Genomic DNA, 18406 nt, shown 5'->3' with positions numbered 1-18406 from the left:
TTTTCTTTGTCATTTTTGCTTGGTTCTAATTAGATAGTCATTAAAATTAATCTAATAACAATAGAATGTTTCTGTTTTGCATTGGGGTCAGCCCACATCAATGCAGTATGAGTCATGTGAGCTAACGCGAGAAGGGCTTTAACAAGGTTAACTAAATAAAATAATAATAATAATGATAAAAAAAAAACAATAAAAAAATGCCTTACTAGAAATGTTAAAATGTGAAAGTTACCATAAAAGTTAAAAGTCGTGCTGACAAGAATGATGAAACAAACAGATCAACAAGAACATCTGTGGTCTGAAACATCAGCCTGTCGACTAGTGTCTAAACTTGCAAACATCCCTTAGACAAGTAAAAAGAGAGGAGTGGTCATTCAGATCAAATGGGGCAAAACCCCACCTGTTGAAACATAGTGTGGTTTTGCTTCATGTGAGTGTAGATCTACATTCAAAGTGCTGGAAAACAATAGTACAAATATAGAATATAGAAAATTCAGATAATCAGAGAGAAGCAGAGACACACACACACGAAAAAACCCTAAGGAAAGACACTTTTGATAATTAGGGTGTGCACACAGCAATTGTTGTAGTCTAAATAATTTAAACTGTGGGGTCAACAGAAGACATCTGTATAAGGAAGTGACATCAAACCGAAAAGCTGCAATACTTTCTGTTGCCGACATCATTTATTTTCAAATAAAATGCCTGCAAAGATAAGGAATCTCTGTTTCACAGATCAAAAAGCCAGCACAGACACAAAAACACACACAAAAGCTCCTTCACGGCAGTTTTTGAGGGCACAATCGTTGACTTTACCAGCACAGAGGAAATCCGAGAAGATTCCTTTTTTCATATCTTTCATCAGTGCAGAGCTCAGGAGTACTGTGATGAATGACAGTTTTGATCTACTTTATATAAATGCTCACACATCAGTGGCGTATGGTTGGATTGAGCCAAGAATAGCAGCCTTTCAGCTGTCATGCCATGAGCATTGCATTCCTAGTTATCGTTGCTGATTTTTGATCTTAAGAGTAAAGTAAAAGTATCAAAGCTTAAAGTAGTCCTTTACATTTTGTCTACCACTGTTTTTTAGAGTGCTTAAACATGCAGCTGTGAATATCCAAACGATCTCAACTTGCCTTTTCAGTCGTTTTTAAAGTACAGTATATTTATTCTACTTGCTGAATAGACTTCTTTCTTCTTGCTTGTTTAAGAAATGACTGTTTTCCTAATAGATCAGATGACACAACACAAACCTGTCCGTCATGCACTCTCCCTTTCTCCTAAATTGCTACCACACCATCCTGCACCCTTCTCCATCTTCAATTAGCGTCTTCACACATCACTTTCAAGCTGCAAACTCTCCTCTTCCAAAAATGAAAACATTCACATAAGAATAGACAGTTTAAACAGGTGCTATGGTAACATAATCGTCACTGGGGCAATTACTGCCTTATGCCTGACTAACAGCCATAAATCATTCTCCCTCTACAAAGAGAACGTTGTGGCTCTCCACTCCCATCCAATAATCAGAAATTGCTCCATGTATGGCATGACGAGCGGGTGCTGAAACAGCCCATTCTTCTGCTTGGCGGACAATATTTTGCTCTCTATGGCGACATTACTGGGATCCTTCAGCGAGCTTGATATTGTACCTGCTCTACACCTGTTAGCTTTAGCCAAGGGTTTCATCAGATAGTTGAAATAAATACTAGTCATCATCATAACCATAATCATAGTCATAAAAACCAGAGGCCTTTATGCTGTTGCCAAATTGCCCTGCCATCTGATTTACAGTCAAACTGGGCGGGGAGGGGAAAGAGATAGGGCAGGGAGGTGGATGGCGCCTCTGAATGGAATAAATACTCAAATACACACACCTGCAGACCACCCGTCTCTCTCACACACATATACACACACACACCTGGGAACTCTCACAGGCATGTAATGGGTGGGAATGGTCTTGAAGGAGGAACTCTGAGGAATTCTCTCGGGATTACAAAGGCGAACATTGTACTACCCTCACGCACAATATAGCAGCTGTGTAGAATGATAAGGAGTCAGAAGACGAATTAGCTTTCATATTAAAATAATCCCTCATGTCTAATAACAACAATATTCTTCATAGCGAGGCTACTGCATGCTCACAATGGTTCTTCTTTCTGGGCAGCAACTTGTTGAAAACAAATTTGAGTATTTGTGAAATGGGCCCATCATATCTGCTTGACCTGTCAACAGCCCTGAAATACATAGAGGTTACAGTAATGGACGCCAATAACTCCAGTGAGGAGGCCGTCTGTGTAAACTCAAAATCCTGAGCAGCTGTTCAATACTACAGGGGTGTCGTTGATGTTGCAACAAAAAAAAAAAAAAAAAAAAAAAGCCTGAAAATGTGAACGAAATTAAATGAAACTGCTACAGACCAATAGCAGCCAACTGTATTCTGATTTATCACAAGACATGAACATAATGAAATTACTGGGGGAATGAATACAGCTACGTTTATCATGCTGTTTTTAAGCAACAGGTACTGGAGTCAAAAGTATTAGGATATATTGAAGCAATTAAGTAGAAACAAAGAAGTCTATTTGAAAGTTTTATTTGAATTTGTCACCTGTATGTCACAGGTCTGCCCTTTACAGCACAAATGATGAAAATATGATAGGAAAATGTAGTGTGAGTTTCTCATCTTTCTCATTTTCATCCTGTCTGGATATAAAAACAATTTCAAGCCTTGTTTTTTTTTAACTCCTGTTAAACGTTTTTGAAAGGTGCATAGCATAGCTATTACAGTACACTTTGCCAGCGGAGGCCACAACGCTGTCTTTACAGTACAACTGTTGATGTTGACCTGTGCAAAGCTGAAAGGAGAAACACTGACGTGAGCAAAGAAAGCACAGAGGAAACACAAATAAGAATCATCTATTAAATGTTCAGCTTGGCCTCAAAGCAAAGATTTTGTGCTAGGTTGTGTTGATATCCTTTCATTTCTATTTCTAATAAAGGAAGGCTTTTTTCATTACAAAGTTATGAAGACGAATGAATATTTCAAGTATGCTTTAAAAGAATTGTCAGGCACTTAAGCAGTCTTAGCAGACCCATAAAGCAGAGAACACAGCAGTTAATGCTAATGTTCGCTTTAAAGCGAAGGCATCCATTTCTTATGGATAGCTTCAAAAATACACTGTTTTATGTGTCAGCCTTTGATGCTACAATTTGAAAAGTGACACAGAGATTAAGCTATTTACTTTTTAACAAAAGCAAAAAGCACCAGATAAAAATGTTCAATCCAAAATTGGCTTAAATATCAGAAAGCAACAAACAGAGCATTTGGATTTTTTTTCCAAGCTCAGTGGATGTAAACTATATTTCAAAGTAGTGAAGAAGTTTTTCTTTACATTGTCACACATATGAGATTCTGTAACAAACTGTTCCTAAAAAATGCTTACCATGAAACACATTACATTAGCAGCAAAAACAGCCAGTAGTAGGTTCTATATGTGCGGAAAGCTAAGTACATATCCCGGGATCAGGTCATGCACTGAACTATCAACAGTCCTTCATCTTGGATACAATAATCAAAAAACAAGAAATTTTGAAAAAGGGCTGAACCACTTGTATGAAATGTAGAGTGCATTAAGTTGCAAAAAATACTGGCAGGACGAAGTCGCTCTATGGCTTTGTGGCGGTCTGCATTCGCAGTCGCCTCCTGGCCAAAGCTTCCTGTTTTTTCCTCTCAATCTCTGCAGCAGAGCACTTTCCTGTCATCTGGCTTGTGACAAAAACTGGAAAGAGGGAAGAAAAGTGAGAAAACTGAATGAAAAAGACACAATTTCAGCTTGGTTGTTGCATGACCTCGAGCAAGTTTTCATTTCTAAACATTAAACGTCTACTCATTTGGAAGAACAAAAGAACCCCAAAACATCCAAGTCCAAAGACAAATAAATAAATAAATAAAATCTGTCCACAAATTCATTGGCAATGATGCTTGCTGAGGTTTGGACCCTTGACAAGATCACAAATTAAAGCCACAGCGCGCAGTTTACTTGCTTGGGGGGAAATGGTTAATGTGCACATGCACCGAACTGTCAGCGATTATAAGAACAACATGTGACATCTGTTTTACTTGTGAATTGTCAGTTAAATATCCATTCTTAAAGCAAATTTGATGGAATAGCCATGGCAGACAAATGGATAGAATTAAACAAAACAACTAATGGAGGTGTATTCAGTTACTGGACATTTGACTGAGTCTATCAAAGCAAAGTTTTTAAGAAAAAGTATCCGTACATAACACTCTTGGTGGCTTTTTCATTGACAAACATAAAATCCTGTCTTATAATATTATTAAATGTTCAACCTATTCAACATTTTTATTCCTATTATCTTTGAATATACAGTTTAGCACAAAGATTTTACACATTTTAGATGTTTAGATTATTCTCGTGACACAGTACTATCAGAGCCTGACTGGTGAAAAATTAATTCTTAAGCATAACAACAAGTCCAGCCATACAGCCAGAGTCATAAAGAACTGTCTTTTTGGCAGAAAGAAAACACATTTATTTAATATATTTTTCAAGGGAGACCTGGCCAGGACAAGGACTCCAGCAGCAGATGTTATGGCCCCCACACAGCACTGATCTCAGCAATAAAGAAGTCAATGTAGGATTGCTTGAAGAGACATGAGACACTGAGACAACTTAAATCCATAGAGGAATTGTGGCAAGCTCTCCAAGATCTTTGGAACAGCCGATCTGCCAACTACCTTGGAAAAACTGCATGCAAGTGTGAGAACTGATGCTGTTCTGGTTCAGTTTAAAAAAATAATTATTATTTATGAATTATTTTGGAAAGCACGCCCACTATAAATACCCTAGCCTTTTATAAAGTCGCATACATAATATACTTTGATACAATTCGGTGGTAATTATCAAAACTTAGACATCATACCTTTGGTGCTTATGGCTGCTGAGTCAGATAGATTTCTTTTGAAAGCTGTGTGATGGCTCTTGGCGTTGTGTACTGCTCTGGCCATCACTGGATGTTGCTTCATATCCACATTAGCATTTCCAGCCTGGAAAGTTCCAGATGAATCCCCGCGCTGACTTAATGTACCCAAATTTGTGTGGCTTCCTGGGAAGCTTTGAGACATCTGTGACTTTTTGTTGGCACCCTTCATGGGAACGTTCCATCCTTGGAAGTTCACAGTTTCATAACTAGCCCTTGGTAATGAGTTAGAACGAACAAAAGCACAAGGTGATTGTCTGTTAGTGCTGGCACCGATGTTCCCAGACCGAGTCATGTTGATGGGCTGCGGCCCTGTGGTTTTCCGTTGTCTGTCTACATCAATATCTTGTTTTTCTTGGCAGTTACCGGAGCTCACTTGGAGCGACTGACTGTTGGCGATCTTCTCCACGCTGTCACATACCTGATAGAGCAGTGCGTCATCATCCCTATCATCCCACAAGCTGTCTGAAATATCTTTAACAGAGTGTTTTCCTAAAGAAGCCCCTCTGTGATCATTAGTGACCTTGTCAGGTTGAGGTGTAGTGGATGTCTTTGCAGTTGCAGATTTCTGGTCAAACATCTGTGGCTTGGGTTGTATAACGGTGAAGTTGGACTTAGTGGAAACCTCTTTGGCCATCTGTGACCGCAAGTTGGGGTTTGGCTCTAATTTGAAAGTGTTTCGGTTGGTAGTCTTCAGTTTGGGACAGAGTTCCTGGAGTGTCATTTTTGTTTCAGAACTTTTCACACTGCAGCTAGGCTTGCAGTTTAGGTTTGAAGGCTTGTGTGCAGGGATTGCATTTGCAATGGGTTTACGAACAGGGGTAGAGTGAGTAGTGTTTGTCTTAGTCTCAGACTGAAAGGTGGTGTTAGGATTGGTGTCATGTTGCTCATTGGGCTTATGGGTCATCGCCAGCAAAAAAGGGTCATTAAGTAATTCATCATTCTCCCAGTCATCATCAAAGTCATCACAGTTATTTGCACTACAGCTATTAGTTCCCTTTTCTTCAGCAGGATGTGCAGCTGTGCCAGACTTTTCAGCTGATTTGAGCTCTGATTGTTGGTCTTCGGATAAAGCTGCATTCACAGGTTGGCCTCTTATTTCCTGTGAACAGGTGGATACTGCAGAGCCACGGCTTAGCCATGCACTCTGAGTGGAGCAGTCAAACAGAGCATGCAGCTCTGCCTCTACCTGGTCTGGTGCCGATGGGTACTTTAGGTCCTTCAAGCTATCATGGAGTGACGATGGTTTCAGTTTTGTTTCAGAAGTGTTCAGACATTCATTAAGATTGATCACAAGGCTTTCTGAAGTTTCCTTATCTTGCTGCATGCTCTCATCAAACTGCCTGGCGAGTTTCATGAGGTCCTCCACACTGCTTTGCCTATGTAGACAAAAGGAAAAAGGAAGAAAGACGCTTATGAGCACCCATACAGGCTGCATATGGTGGTACATAATAACAATCTATAGGGACAGTATTTTGGTCAATATATTGATTATTCACCTAGAGGATTTCTTCCTGAGTCTTGGCTTTTGAACCTCTGGTGTGGCGGGCATGGCACTGTCACCGATCCACTGCAGCAAAGAGGAGTCAGTCCTTTCTGGTTTTACATCCTATAAAAGAAACAAGCACAAGGTTGAAGTGTGTTTACAGATATGTGCTAGAAAAGACTGAAAGTCTACCTATAATAAATAATAATTTTAAAAAATACTTTAATCTTAATAACTGTACAGTACTCTGTTTTTGTAACTATTGTCCATGATGTAAATATTTTTTTTTCTGTAAAAATTGTGTGTGTTTCTGTTCTGTTTGTATATGTGCTTTTCTTCTGCTGCTGTTACAACCACATTTCCCCTTGTGGGACAATTAAAGGATTATTCTATTTTATTCTAAATGAAAATTATTATTTTTTCTTATTTAGTTTGTGATTAATTATATTTACCATGGCATTTAGAAATAACCATTTTTGCCAAATATCAATATGAAAATAATAAAAAGCTGAAAAAACAACAGACCTTTGGAGCAATGCGGTTCACAATATCAGATATTTCCACAGCTCTAGTGTTCCTGAGTCCTGAACCCAAAAAACGTGACAATAACACACATGATAGAAATTAGCAAAGTGGTAGAGTCATGATGACTGAAATGAAAAGCACAAGCTTACAATTGCAATTAATTTACTATAAAAAAAAAAAACCTATTCAGAAATCGTTTATGTTGCCATTCATTTAGAACCTGCTGATGAGATGTGCCAGCAAGTGTGAGCTGAGTGTCGGTGTTGTTTACCAGTATGAGTCTGAGTGGGAGATGTGGAATCCCAGATGATATCTTGTGAAGGTTCCACATCTCCTGGAGAATCTCCATTAGCCAAGCCGGGGTATCTGCTGCAACCTCGATGCTGGGGACTTTGAAAATCTGTGCACAGAGATATCAAGTGCCACATCAAATGAGCTAAAAATAAATCATATTCAACTTGGTAACGTTAAATTTACTTACATGTATTTATTTAGCACCGAGTCTTTAGTTACTTTAAACTTTATCTTAGACATATCAGTAAAGACAAACAGGAGAACAATAAAAGATGTATCGTGATGACAGTTCACACATGAACAGATTCTCTTAGTGTAGTCACAGTTAAAGCCATAATAATATTTATATGATAATTTCCTGAAAAAAATACTTGCTGGACACAATATAAAAGCTGGGAAAATGTCTGGTCAAAAACTTGTGTTTTGAATCTTTCTATTTTAGCAGCTTGAGGAGGATACATAATGGTCATTTAAAGCCTTGTCTGATTTGAGTCACTGCAATATAGCATTACAAGAGGGCTGGCTGCATTAAAAGGACATATTCCAGAATGCACACAACATGTGTTTGTCTAATTAAAACAATCCAGCTATGAGCAAACAATTATTTAGATGAGATAATGCATCATATCTTAAAAGATATTCGAACATGTGGCAACACTTTCTGTATATTCGGAATGCAGTTTTTCGTCCCTAGACAGTCTCAGTACTTTACAACTGGTTAGAGTGGAATTAGTGGTGTGTCCATGGTGAGATAACACAGCCAGCTGGCATGATGTCACTGTCAGTCGCTCGTTTTGATCACCTCATGGCCGCCTTTACTCTTCTGTGTATACAAACACTTGTTATGGTCTTTAGTTAAGCTCGCGTTGAGCCGCAGATCGTCGCCTATATTAACAGACACACAGCCTCACCTTTAGAGACGGGCGTCGTTGTCGTGTCAGGCATCTGTTTTGCTGCTTTCGTGTCTTGTGTTTTTTTGTAGCTGAGTTTGGAGACAGTCCTCCACAGTTCAGTGAACTCAGCATGCGTCCTCGCCTCTGACATGGCTGCACAAAACAGCGGCGGCAGCAGCAGCAAAGCCAACTCTGCGTTACATCGTTCCTTCAGCACTTTCCTTTGTGGCTTTAAACATTGCGGCTAACAATTTGCCTTCGAGAGATTCAACGTTTCTTTGCAGAGTCTTGTTGTGTTCGCTCGCTCACTCAAAGCTAGCCGCCATGTTTGCTTGTGACGTCACCAAACCTACGGCTGCCGGGTAGTTTTGCGCAGCTCGTTTGACTTCTGGCAAAGCTAAAGCCTGTGACAGGTATGTACGAAATGATTTCTGTCCTGAAATATTCCTAATGGGTTTTATTTCAGCTCTGTAGACATATATATATTTAAAAATCTACTGTATAAATATGAGTAGGTTTACTGGTAAAGTTCACCACTTCATTCTCCAATTTTAAATTCAAAATCTAGGCGAAGGCCTTCTCTTAATTCCACTATATTTACGTGTCATATTCAGTTTACTATTCTAGCATATAAAATACAATTAAGACTACATTAAAAGAGTATAATTGTGTGTCGCAAAGCGCAGATGGGCAAAATTAGTTCATCTTCTCACAACGAAAAAGATTATTGAAATACACCGAGATGCTACAACATTAAAACCACCGTTGACAGAAAAAACTACCCCTGAAAGCACACTAAACAATTCACAGCAGCCATTTTTATATGAAATTCAAGGCAAACATGAGTGGTACTAATCACATTAATAATTACATTGAAAACGTTGCTGTCTTTTCCACAAAATCAAGTTTAGAAAAAACTTTTGCCCTGTAGCAAAACCTTCTAACCTTCTACCATCTCTACTGTAAAATAATTCATGCCATTTATGTCATAATGTCTCTGTCCAAACTCCCCAGATCATGTTCTACTGAACTCCCTCAGGATGCATGGGAACGAGCCAAATCCACAGAGGCTTCACTCTGCAACCTGCAGGATCGCCAGGATTTGCTTCTCATTTTTCTGGTGCCAGAAACCGCAGGGCACCATCAGAGGTCCATGCCCTGACAGGTCAAAGCTGTTTTGGTGGCAAACACGATACTGGGTAGGTAGGTGGATTAATGTAGTTATTGTTGTTAATTGGTGTATTCCTTGTGGTAATGCACCAGAAATAATAATTCAATACTTTTGCCTCCTTGGGATTTAGTTTTACAAAAATGTAATTTGTACTCTGTCTTGTATACTATAAAATGGTATGCCCCAATGAACAAACAAAAGGGGAAAAAAGTCATGTTTTACTTCCTGGCAACATTATTCAAGGCATCGTGTTCACTTTTAGAGAGTCTTGAATAATGTTGCTCAGTGTTACCATTGGTCAAAAACAGATATTACAAACAACTTGTTTATTTCAAAGGTAGTGATAGCCCAGAAAGGGATCCTTAAATCTAAGTTTGGAAAGGCTGGTTGAAAGCAGTACAGTAAATAAATCAGACAGCTGATTAGTTGTATCCAAATGTTTTTTCCAGAAATGTAATTAAGCTTTTTTGGGCGTTTTTGGAACACTTTTACACGTTACACCTGTCTTTAGTCAAAAAAGACCATATTACATGGAGTTTGAATTGAAAATAATACACATAGTTATATTTCTAGACCTTAAGATCGAGAGTCAGGGAAACTATTAAATACAGTTTTTATTCTGGGCACAGGGCCATGCTTCTTTTGAGCCAAGGTGGCTGGTGGGTCAGGGGCTTATCTTTTGTTTTAGTTTGTTAGGGAGTCAAAATCTGCGTCCAAGAGTTTTTTCTCAGATGAATTTGAACTTCTAATTAAAATACATCAGTCAAATGTGACATAAACACTTGCGCTATCCAAACACGGACACTGCCTTCACACAGCTTTTCTGACCTTTTAGCGTTGTCTCAGGCTGTTTTTAATTCAACTTTGTCTTGATTATCATGTTTTTGTTTTTTGTGAGGGCTTTCTGGACTTGGAGGACTTGTTAAATATTCAAGACTTTCATTCAGGGCTGTTCTACATAGTTTTTACAGTTATTGTTACCTATTACGGTATTCAGTCCGAATGAAATGAGTCAGGTCTTGGAATTTGTTTGGGACTCAGCTAGGCCTTAGTCATATCCTTTCTAACTATATTTGGCTTTTTACTGAGTGAACATCAGAAATGTTGGCTTTTTGCATGCATACGTCATGGTCGAATGAATAATTACTTCAGTGGTAGCAGGTTACTGACGTACAAGTTGATGACTCCTGATTATTCATTATGTTTCTGAAACTGCTCCATGTTTCCACCATCATCATCTTCTTATCTCTGAAAGCTGAGAAAAGGAACTACGTGATGAATGGTGCTGTGTTTATTTAACCATGTCATGCGTGACAGAGTTTCCACTGAAAATGCTGCATGACTCCATTGATGAAAAATTAAATGTGTGGTTTAAAACAAACACACACACAAAAACTGGAAACTCCCCTGTTCTTATTTCTGAAAGGAAATTAAACTTCTGACTATAGACTGGTGGAAATTTTATTTTTTAGTCAATCACAGTTGATGCTTCTTCTTGTGAAAAACATCTATTTCACCAAAGTTGTCAGAGGTTCTGCTAGTGAGGATATGAACTGTCATCAATCAGTTCTCGTGTGTTTAACTCTTTTCTATATACTTGCAGGTTTGCAGAATGTGGTTAGTTCAATCTTGATTTGATCTTATTCCTATTCTGTAATCCAAAAGCTGTCTTTCTGCTCCTAATTTTAAAACGTTAATGCAACTGAACAAATATTTTACATAGAAAATAAATGTGGATTTTTTTTTTTTTACACATTTTGTAAAATTCTGCATAGCAATTTCCAAAATAAAGCACTAGATGGTGCTTGTATACCTCCTTGGTATTTCATGTGCGTGTGTGTGTGTGTGTGTGTGTGTGGTGTGAGTGTGTGTCTGTGAGGAGTAGAGGGTTGGGAGGGGATACAGTAACTAAAGTCAATATAAACTGAATGCAGATTTTGTAGAAAATATACACTGAGTTGCTGTGGTGCTGGAATATTATTTAGTTAAAACACACACACACACACACACACACACACACACACGCTGCAGTGAATCACAATGCTTGATTATGCTTGATTCTGCTTTGATTGTTTTCATTTGGAAGCAGTTCATCAGCATAGGGAAGCCAATCAACTGTGTTTCTTTGATTTAAAGCCAGAAACTGTTATGAACAGACGACCTGTAGTCCTGTCTTCGACTTTCCCTGTTAAAACATAATTCTTGTTCCATCAAAACATCAGCAGATATTCAGCCACCACTAACGATAAGATGCATGTTAGATGAGAACAGCTGCAGCATATGTCAACTTTGGGGCACGCTCATTTCATTTAGCGATTTTAAAGTGCCAAGTATTTGTTGTCAACAAATGTGAAAGTTTAAAACATTCTTGTGGCCCAGATTGGTCAGCTTTGTAAAAATGGTTGTTTACTCATTAAAGAGGCAAAGCCTACAGTATGCTGCACAGGCAGTCAAAACGTGGATTGCAAGTGGATTTCTTCAATGCAGCTGTATTTAAAATATTACACATTGTTAAAGCTGTGTAACAAGTCTGATTTTGTGTGTGTGTGTGTGTGTGTGTGTGTTTGGTCAAAAAACACCTAAAAGAAATTTGAGAAAACCTTTGATTATAAATTTCTGTTGTGTAAATTGTGAAAAATAGTACTTTCTCAAATCTAGAGAGCAGAATGTAAGTAATATTTGCATTTCCTCAATGAATGTCTGAAATAACATTTTCTTCTGTTACCTAATCCATTTGAGCACCCTTATCTAAAAAGAAAAAAATTGTCTGTTGCGATGCCACACACTGCACACAGCATACAGCACATTTCTGCCTGTAGGCCATTGTCATGTTAGTGGCGTAGCTGCTGTCAGTGTTAAAGAGGTTAACTGGAACCGCCAGTATGGATGTAACAGTGATTTAATCAACAGTTAGCTACGTTTCATGCCTCTCTTTAATGCATTCAGCTAATCTTGGGGGTATCCCCATTGCTCTGTGAAGCGAGCTGTGTCATATCACGCTGCCACGAAAATCCACACCCGGGGGGCGCCGTCTCCTGCCCATCTAAAAGTCACTGTAACACCCTCTGTCACACTGAATACTAGCATTTCTCAGAAGTGATAGTTAGACTGGGGAATAAAGGGCATGGACGTGTCAGCTTGAATTTGAATATGAGGCATCAGCTTGCCTTGTGTTCTTTACCCATTCTGTCATCTCTCCTCCCCCTGCAAGCTTTTTCAAGTCGTGTAACAGCAAGAAAAAAATAATTGCCAAAGCCTGCTAAAGGAGACGAGAGGAAGAACATTTTAGTGTGGATTCTATAAGCCTTGTCTCATTCTTTCCCAGAAGTCTGTCTCCTCAGCTAACTACCTACCGCCTTCTATTTATTGGTTACGCCTGGGTTGTTTAGAAGCAATTAAGGAGCTAATTGTTGAGATTTCTGAGCACTGGGTATTATAGTAAAAAGTAAAGAGCTAATGGCTAATTGCCCAAGCAGCTGCTAGTGTTTATGAAGGAGGAGCAAACATGCCAGGGGATCTACCAGGCGTAGACAGCAATGAGGACAAGGAAGGGCTTGTGTGTGTGCGCGTGTGTGTGTGTGTGTGTGTGTGGGGAGGGGGTGATCATCATTGCTGTGGATCCCAGGGATGGCTCACACTGGGCAGCTGCCAGTTGAGTGAGAGACGGAGGAGAATAAAAAGCTCAACTCAGAAAAGTGTCTGCATAAATAATAATCACCTCTTATGGCCTCTGGTTCTGCATCTCCAAGGAGTCCATTGTGTCTTCTGTGTTTGTATGTGAAGGGTATATCACAATGTTTATGCCACCCCCTTCATCCACCCACACCCTCCAACTTTTCTGCCAGACCCCCCCTGTGGGCTAGCAGTGCCTCATGGATGACAGTTAGCATGTGGCAGGGCTCTCTGAAGTGGAAGGGATCCAGGATGCTGGCTTTCTGTGCCAGCTTCACCAAGCTGGGATTTCACCCATTTCACAGTGTCTGCCAATGGCAGGGACTGTGAATGAAAGCATTTGAAACAATGCCTGGTTCTGCAGCGTCAGATCAGTGGGCTTCAGCAATGGTTAGATGCAGCCTAAGGTGGCTTGGCTTCTATCTGAAAGAATCCCAGCAGCCCTTTTGGTCACATGAGGCGAAAAGGAAGTGCTAAAGGGCATCCAACTGCACTCTTCTCCAGCGGTAGATTGTTGAGATGAAGAGGAGGAAGAGTCGAAATGATCATCAAAGCGAGGCAGGCATGGTTGCATTTTGATTTGGCTTTCTTGCTCTGTTTATTTCAGAGACTGGTATTATTTCAGGACTCGGAATAAGTTAAACATTTACTTAGCAGGCTTCCAGTTCCTGTCAGGAGCAGGAAAAGCAACAAGGTTAAAAAAAAAGGCTTATTGCTAAAACTATAAAGTGAGGTCTTCAGGATGGCCCGCTCTTTGAAAAACATTTCAACAGTCAGTCCAATGACAAAGACATCATCAGTATCACCCAACTATCTGATTGACAGGCAATCTTTAGAGTGGCATGGAGAAGGCAGGGATTATCTCAGCAATACATTTATTTTAAAATTTATTATTTTTTTCTTCCTTTTTATTAGGCTAACCTCCAAAACTTAATATCTGTAATGAAATAACATAATTTTAGTATATCCAATTAACCTCTGTCTCGACCCCCTTAGGGCTTCACTTAACATAGATTCAGCTAAGGTTGTCTTGACTGCAGCTTTGCTCTAGGTGTTACAGTTTAGGTGCAAGACCTTTCTATCCTGATCTCTGTATTCACCATTTATAGGAAATATATTGCATTGTGGTAAACTTATCCATATGTGCTCGGTCATGTAACATATCAAGGCAACATCAAAGCGGGACCCATTAAGACAGAGCAGCAGTTGTGGAGGAAGGCTAAAGCAAGAGAGTACAGAGGGGCGGTGTGTCTGCGTACAGCACACTGTAGCCTACTTTGACTGCTCATTTATTCTGTTTATAATAGCAAAGGCGATGATAAATGTCCCGCAGAGTGCACATGTGCTAAAATATTCATCAATTGGAGCCCCCCTAATTTGTGGAGGAGGAAAACCAATAAATTCAAATGTGAGCGGCAGTCATATTATATTTATATGAATATGCAAGACCACGGGTAGGACATTAAGATTGATCTGATATGTATGTGCTTTTTAACCAATTCTAATATAATGCCTTGTGTGAGATGGACATGTGTGAGAGGAAGGTGGGAAACAAAGTGGGCTATGCTTTCATGAACTGCTGTGATGGAAATTCAACCACATCCTTAATGATGTTTCTGAAAGTTCAGGGTTAAATCTTGAACAATTGTCACTGATTAAAGGAAAAGTGGGAGACTGCTCTTTTCTCTTCATTTTTATTTTCAAACATATATAACAGCAGAAAAGCTGCCCCACTGGTTAAACTTAATTTGTCATTATTATGGCATCAGACATTAAACCACATGGCTTTGAAATGCTACTTGATTAGTCACTTTTCTCCAGAGCTGCACAGAATTTTTCTGACCATGCAGCCTGCGTAGGTTTTTGAATTTTCTGTTTCTCCTGCTGTATCTGCTGATATTTTTGTTCTTTGTCTTGTCTGCTCTCTTTTCTTCTCCCTCTGTTTTTCTCCCTGTGTGTGTGTGTTTTTTTTCTCACCCTTTCTGCTCAGGTGTGTGTGGGCCTGGAGGAGGATGAGGGGGAGGAGGGAAGGGGGGGGTTCTCTATGCTTGTACCCTGCAGAGCCACTCTCTCCTGGGGTAAGGATGACAGGAAGTCAGCCAGATGGCACGGAGCAGGTCTGCAGCATGTGACCTCCTCTCTGGAGAGGCAGGAAACGAGGAGGAGAATAGGGCGGAGTGAAGAGGAGGTGGAGGAGGCAGCATAAGATTAAGAAAAGGAGGTGAGGAGATGTAACAAAGATGCTGAGCCAAATCATCCTCTTATATATCAGTGTTAGCATTTGAGCATAGTAGCATCAGGAGCTTGTGAGTTGCACAATATATAATATTGTAATATAGAAATCAATAATATTTTAATAGATTTAGGCTGTTTTTTTATTACTGAATGATGCTGCAGTTTTGTTCAGCACAGAGCCAGTTCTCTTAAGCATAAAATAAACAAGTTCATACTAGTTGTAAATGCTTTGTAGCCAAAGCCTTGCATCACCTATTCTTCTGTACACTATGGCAAAATGTGTAAGTTACGTTTGATTCTCCAGAATTAACATTACAAAGTCATTTTTCATTTTGACTTTTATTATTGTTATAAGTATCTATGAGGACATTTTGACAAGTCAAAATTACAGTTAACAATTATATGTAATCCAGTTTTGACCAGTCACAATTATAGCTACAGATATCTCAATCTTCATTCATGAGTAACCAAAATTCTTGCAATGCTTCCCATTGGAAAACGGTGGCAGTTGCTGCTCCGGATAAGATAGCTGTTAATAAGATAGTTAGAAAATGCCATGAGATAGACAAAGCCTTATCATCTAGGAATTTGTGGGAAGTGAGAACTTCATCCATTAGAGAGTTGTGGTAGAAGTTTGCAGCATAGTGCACATACTTTATCTCCAGAAACACTTGAGAACTTAATATGAAGTCTGGATGATTTCCAAACTGATCACTCATTCTGGAGGAAAAAAACGTGCCAACAGCAACAGAAATGCTCAAACTTGAAAATGTTGAATGTTTAAACAGATTCCCCTCAGTTTGTGTCTCCCATCTCTCATTTTCTGCAGCTTACAATGTTACAATGTTACCCTGAAATGGTCGTTACCATTTTTGAGTGATGTTGCATTGCTGTTGTACGCTTCACAGACCAAATTGTGTGCAAGTTACATAAAGGCTTAAGCTAATTAATTGTAACTAATATTATAGCGAGTAGAGACCGTTTGTAAGGTCATGCTATTGTTACTACTAAATTTGTGGTATTTTGAAATCCCTAGTGGTCATTGTCATTTTAAACTGTCATTCTTATCTTCATACCCAAAATTAAAGATATTCAGTTTTAATATTTAACAGCACAGTTTGACTTATAGAACTCTATAAAGGTCCCAGAACTATTTTAAAACAGTTGTTGCAGTAGATTCTATATGTGCTAATAAGTCCCATGAAAATGGGCACTGTAATTATTTTAGTCAGTTGTTCGTCTTTCATCATTATCTTGGTACCATAAACAGTCATTAACGCAGTAAATATTTATTAATATACACAATCAAATGGTCCCAAAATGCACAAGTAAATAACTAAGAATTGATTAAAACTATAGATGTTTGCAGAAAGTATATAAAATATGTGAATCTCTGTGTATGTAAGCTGAAATAGTACTTTTATAAGTACTCTAAACTTTTCATTTGAAAACACAGTGTATTGTTGTGATATTTTTTTTAAGTGTTGCACAGGAATTTAGAATCTGTGAGCTCAAAATCTATGAATTTGATTGCAAATTATATATGTGACTGCACATACAGATAACAGAAACAATACTGGAACTTTTATTATTGCTTTTTTTTTTAAAAAAAAAAAGGGAAATAATGCTGTTTTTGCTACATCAACTTACACAGAAATGTAAAAATCCTCGGTGCTGTTCGCACAGGGGAAAAATTTAGGAAACAAATATACTATAACTCAAACATCAAAAGCTAATTTGCATCTGCTGTGCAGTTTTCTAAATTCAATCCTTTCCAGAGTCTGTACGGCAAAAACTGCCAGTTTGGTGACCTGAAAAAGACACAACTTAATTTCACCCAGCTGGAAGTCACATCACAAGTTAACAGCTCCAATTTGGTATTGATATCTGGAGTGTAAAAGGAAAAATAAATTGACAAATTTCTCCACTTATTATTATTAACATTCCCATGCACTCACAGATTTGCTCATCACATTGCACAAACTTCCATTTCATGCACAACTCCCAGTCTGCCCCAAACCAACCCCGCCCCCCTCCCTGCGTTCCCCTCCTGCTTGGGGTTGCCTTTGATCTAAATTTGGCCTCAGCAGAAGATGTACACAGTCATTTTCATATGGAGGCTTTGAACACACTGATGGAGGGCCCGTTGCCGCTGCGTTCACTTTTATCCTCCGAGCCTTTTTCCCTTGGAACCCTGTGAGCATATGGCGAACACCCCTCACCGGAGTTTCTTACAACAGGAGGGGCCGCCCACTCTTAGCATCTCCTATTCCCCGGGTCCTTCCATCACCCTGGGTTTAGAGATGTTGGGAATTAGTTACACTAGTAGAGCTTTAGCAGACGACGCTTACGAGGCAAAGTTAACAGACACAAGAGGCTTTTAAAAATCCAAATGTCAGTGAACCTGAAAAATGAGCAACATAAAGATAAATGTGGTAAATTGATATCTTGATCTCACCCACCTGCTCCTCTTTCCTCTGAATGAGTTTCTGTGTAGGCGGCCATCCAAGCGAACCAACAGATGATGCATAAGTTACAATATTAAATATCTTCAATATAAGATTGGAAAACTAGATTTGCCTATCACATTTTTCATTTCTGTAAATGTGTTCTGGGACATGAAGATCACCTTTCTCACTCTGTTCTTTCACTTTGCTGAAACAGAAACCTACTCATTGTTTGCTGACACAGAGCTACAGTCTTTTGGTCTACTCGTCTCGAACCGAGTAGCCGTCATCTGCTGCCAAAATGTCCGTCAAGAGACAACGACCAAAGCAGATCTGCTGTATCACAGGCTTGTCGTCAAAAGCTCAGGCTGAATGAATAGCTTTTGAAAAACGATGTTCCCTTGATGCTCTCGGAGAGCTCAGTCAGAGATTTGTTTCTCCGGTGAGGGCATGTGTGGTAGGACAAAGATTTTATTGTCACCACAAAGCACTAATGAAAATTTGGGGTTTAATTGGGAGAAAGAAAGAGAGCAGCGCATTCCTACGAAAATAGTCAGAGAAATTAAATGATTACTTTATAGCTCTTTGAGGGTTTCTTGGTGAGATTTTTATCAATGCTGCAGGCACTTTATGGTGTTTTTGGACTGAAATTCACAAATATTAACAGATTAAA

The 18406-nt window shown here is 39.1% G+C and overlaps 1 protein-coding gene and 1 long non-coding RNA gene across 3 annotated transcripts in view; one reads left to right on the top strand and one right to left on the bottom strand.

The window, feature by feature from the left end:
• Positions 1–2747: 2747 nt before the first annotated feature.
• LOC120714284 (ewing's tumor-associated antigen 1 homolog) lies at positions 2748–8548 on the bottom strand. The gene is made up of 6 exons (XM_040000419.1): positions 8227–8548; positions 7293–7421; positions 7022–7080; positions 6510–6619; positions 4954–6389; positions 2748–3785 (listed from the first exon to the last, which is right to left on the bottom strand). Exons 1-6 carry the CDS (start codon positions 8357–8359, stop codon positions 3673–3675), a joined length of 1980 nt encoding a protein of 659 aa, XP_039856353.1. The 5' UTR covers positions 8360–8548; the 3' UTR covers positions 2748–3672.
• LOC120714285 overlaps positions 8517–18406 on the top strand; it is a 96199-nt gene continuing 86309 nt past the window's right edge. For both annotated transcript variants that reach the window (XR_005691390.1, XR_005691391.1), the window contains exons 1-2: positions 8517–8621; positions 9223–9407. This is a non-coding gene — a long non-coding RNA (uncharacterized LOC120714285). The remainder of the gene's footprint in view (positions 8622–9222; positions 9408–18406) is intronic.

Source organism: Simochromis diagramma, unplaced genomic scaffold (genome assembly GCF_900408965.1).
Source record: "Simochromis diagramma unplaced genomic scaffold, fSimDia1.1 OVJJ01000596.1, whole genome shotgun sequence".
NCBI lineage: Eukaryota > Metazoa > Chordata > Actinopteri > Cichliformes > Cichlidae > Simochromis > Simochromis diagramma.
The sequence above is the reverse complement of the archived record's forward strand: the minus strand, read 5'-3'. Positions and strand labels throughout refer to the sequence as shown.

Excerpts from the sequence above, each read along its gene's own strand:
- LOC120714284 (XM_040000419.1), bottom strand. The coding sequence starts at position 8,359 with ATGTCAGAGGCGAGGACGCATGCTGAGTTCACTGAACTGTGGAGGACT. Across the intron at positions 6,620-7,021 it reads TGAACCGCATTGCTCCAAAG|GATGTAAAACCAGAAAGGAC; the intron begins GTCTGTTGTTTT and ends TTTCTTTTATAG. Across the intron at positions 6,390-6,509 it reads CTCAGGAAGAAATCCTCTAG|GCAAAGCAGTGTGGAGGACC; the intron begins GTGAATAATCAA and ends TTGTCTACATAG.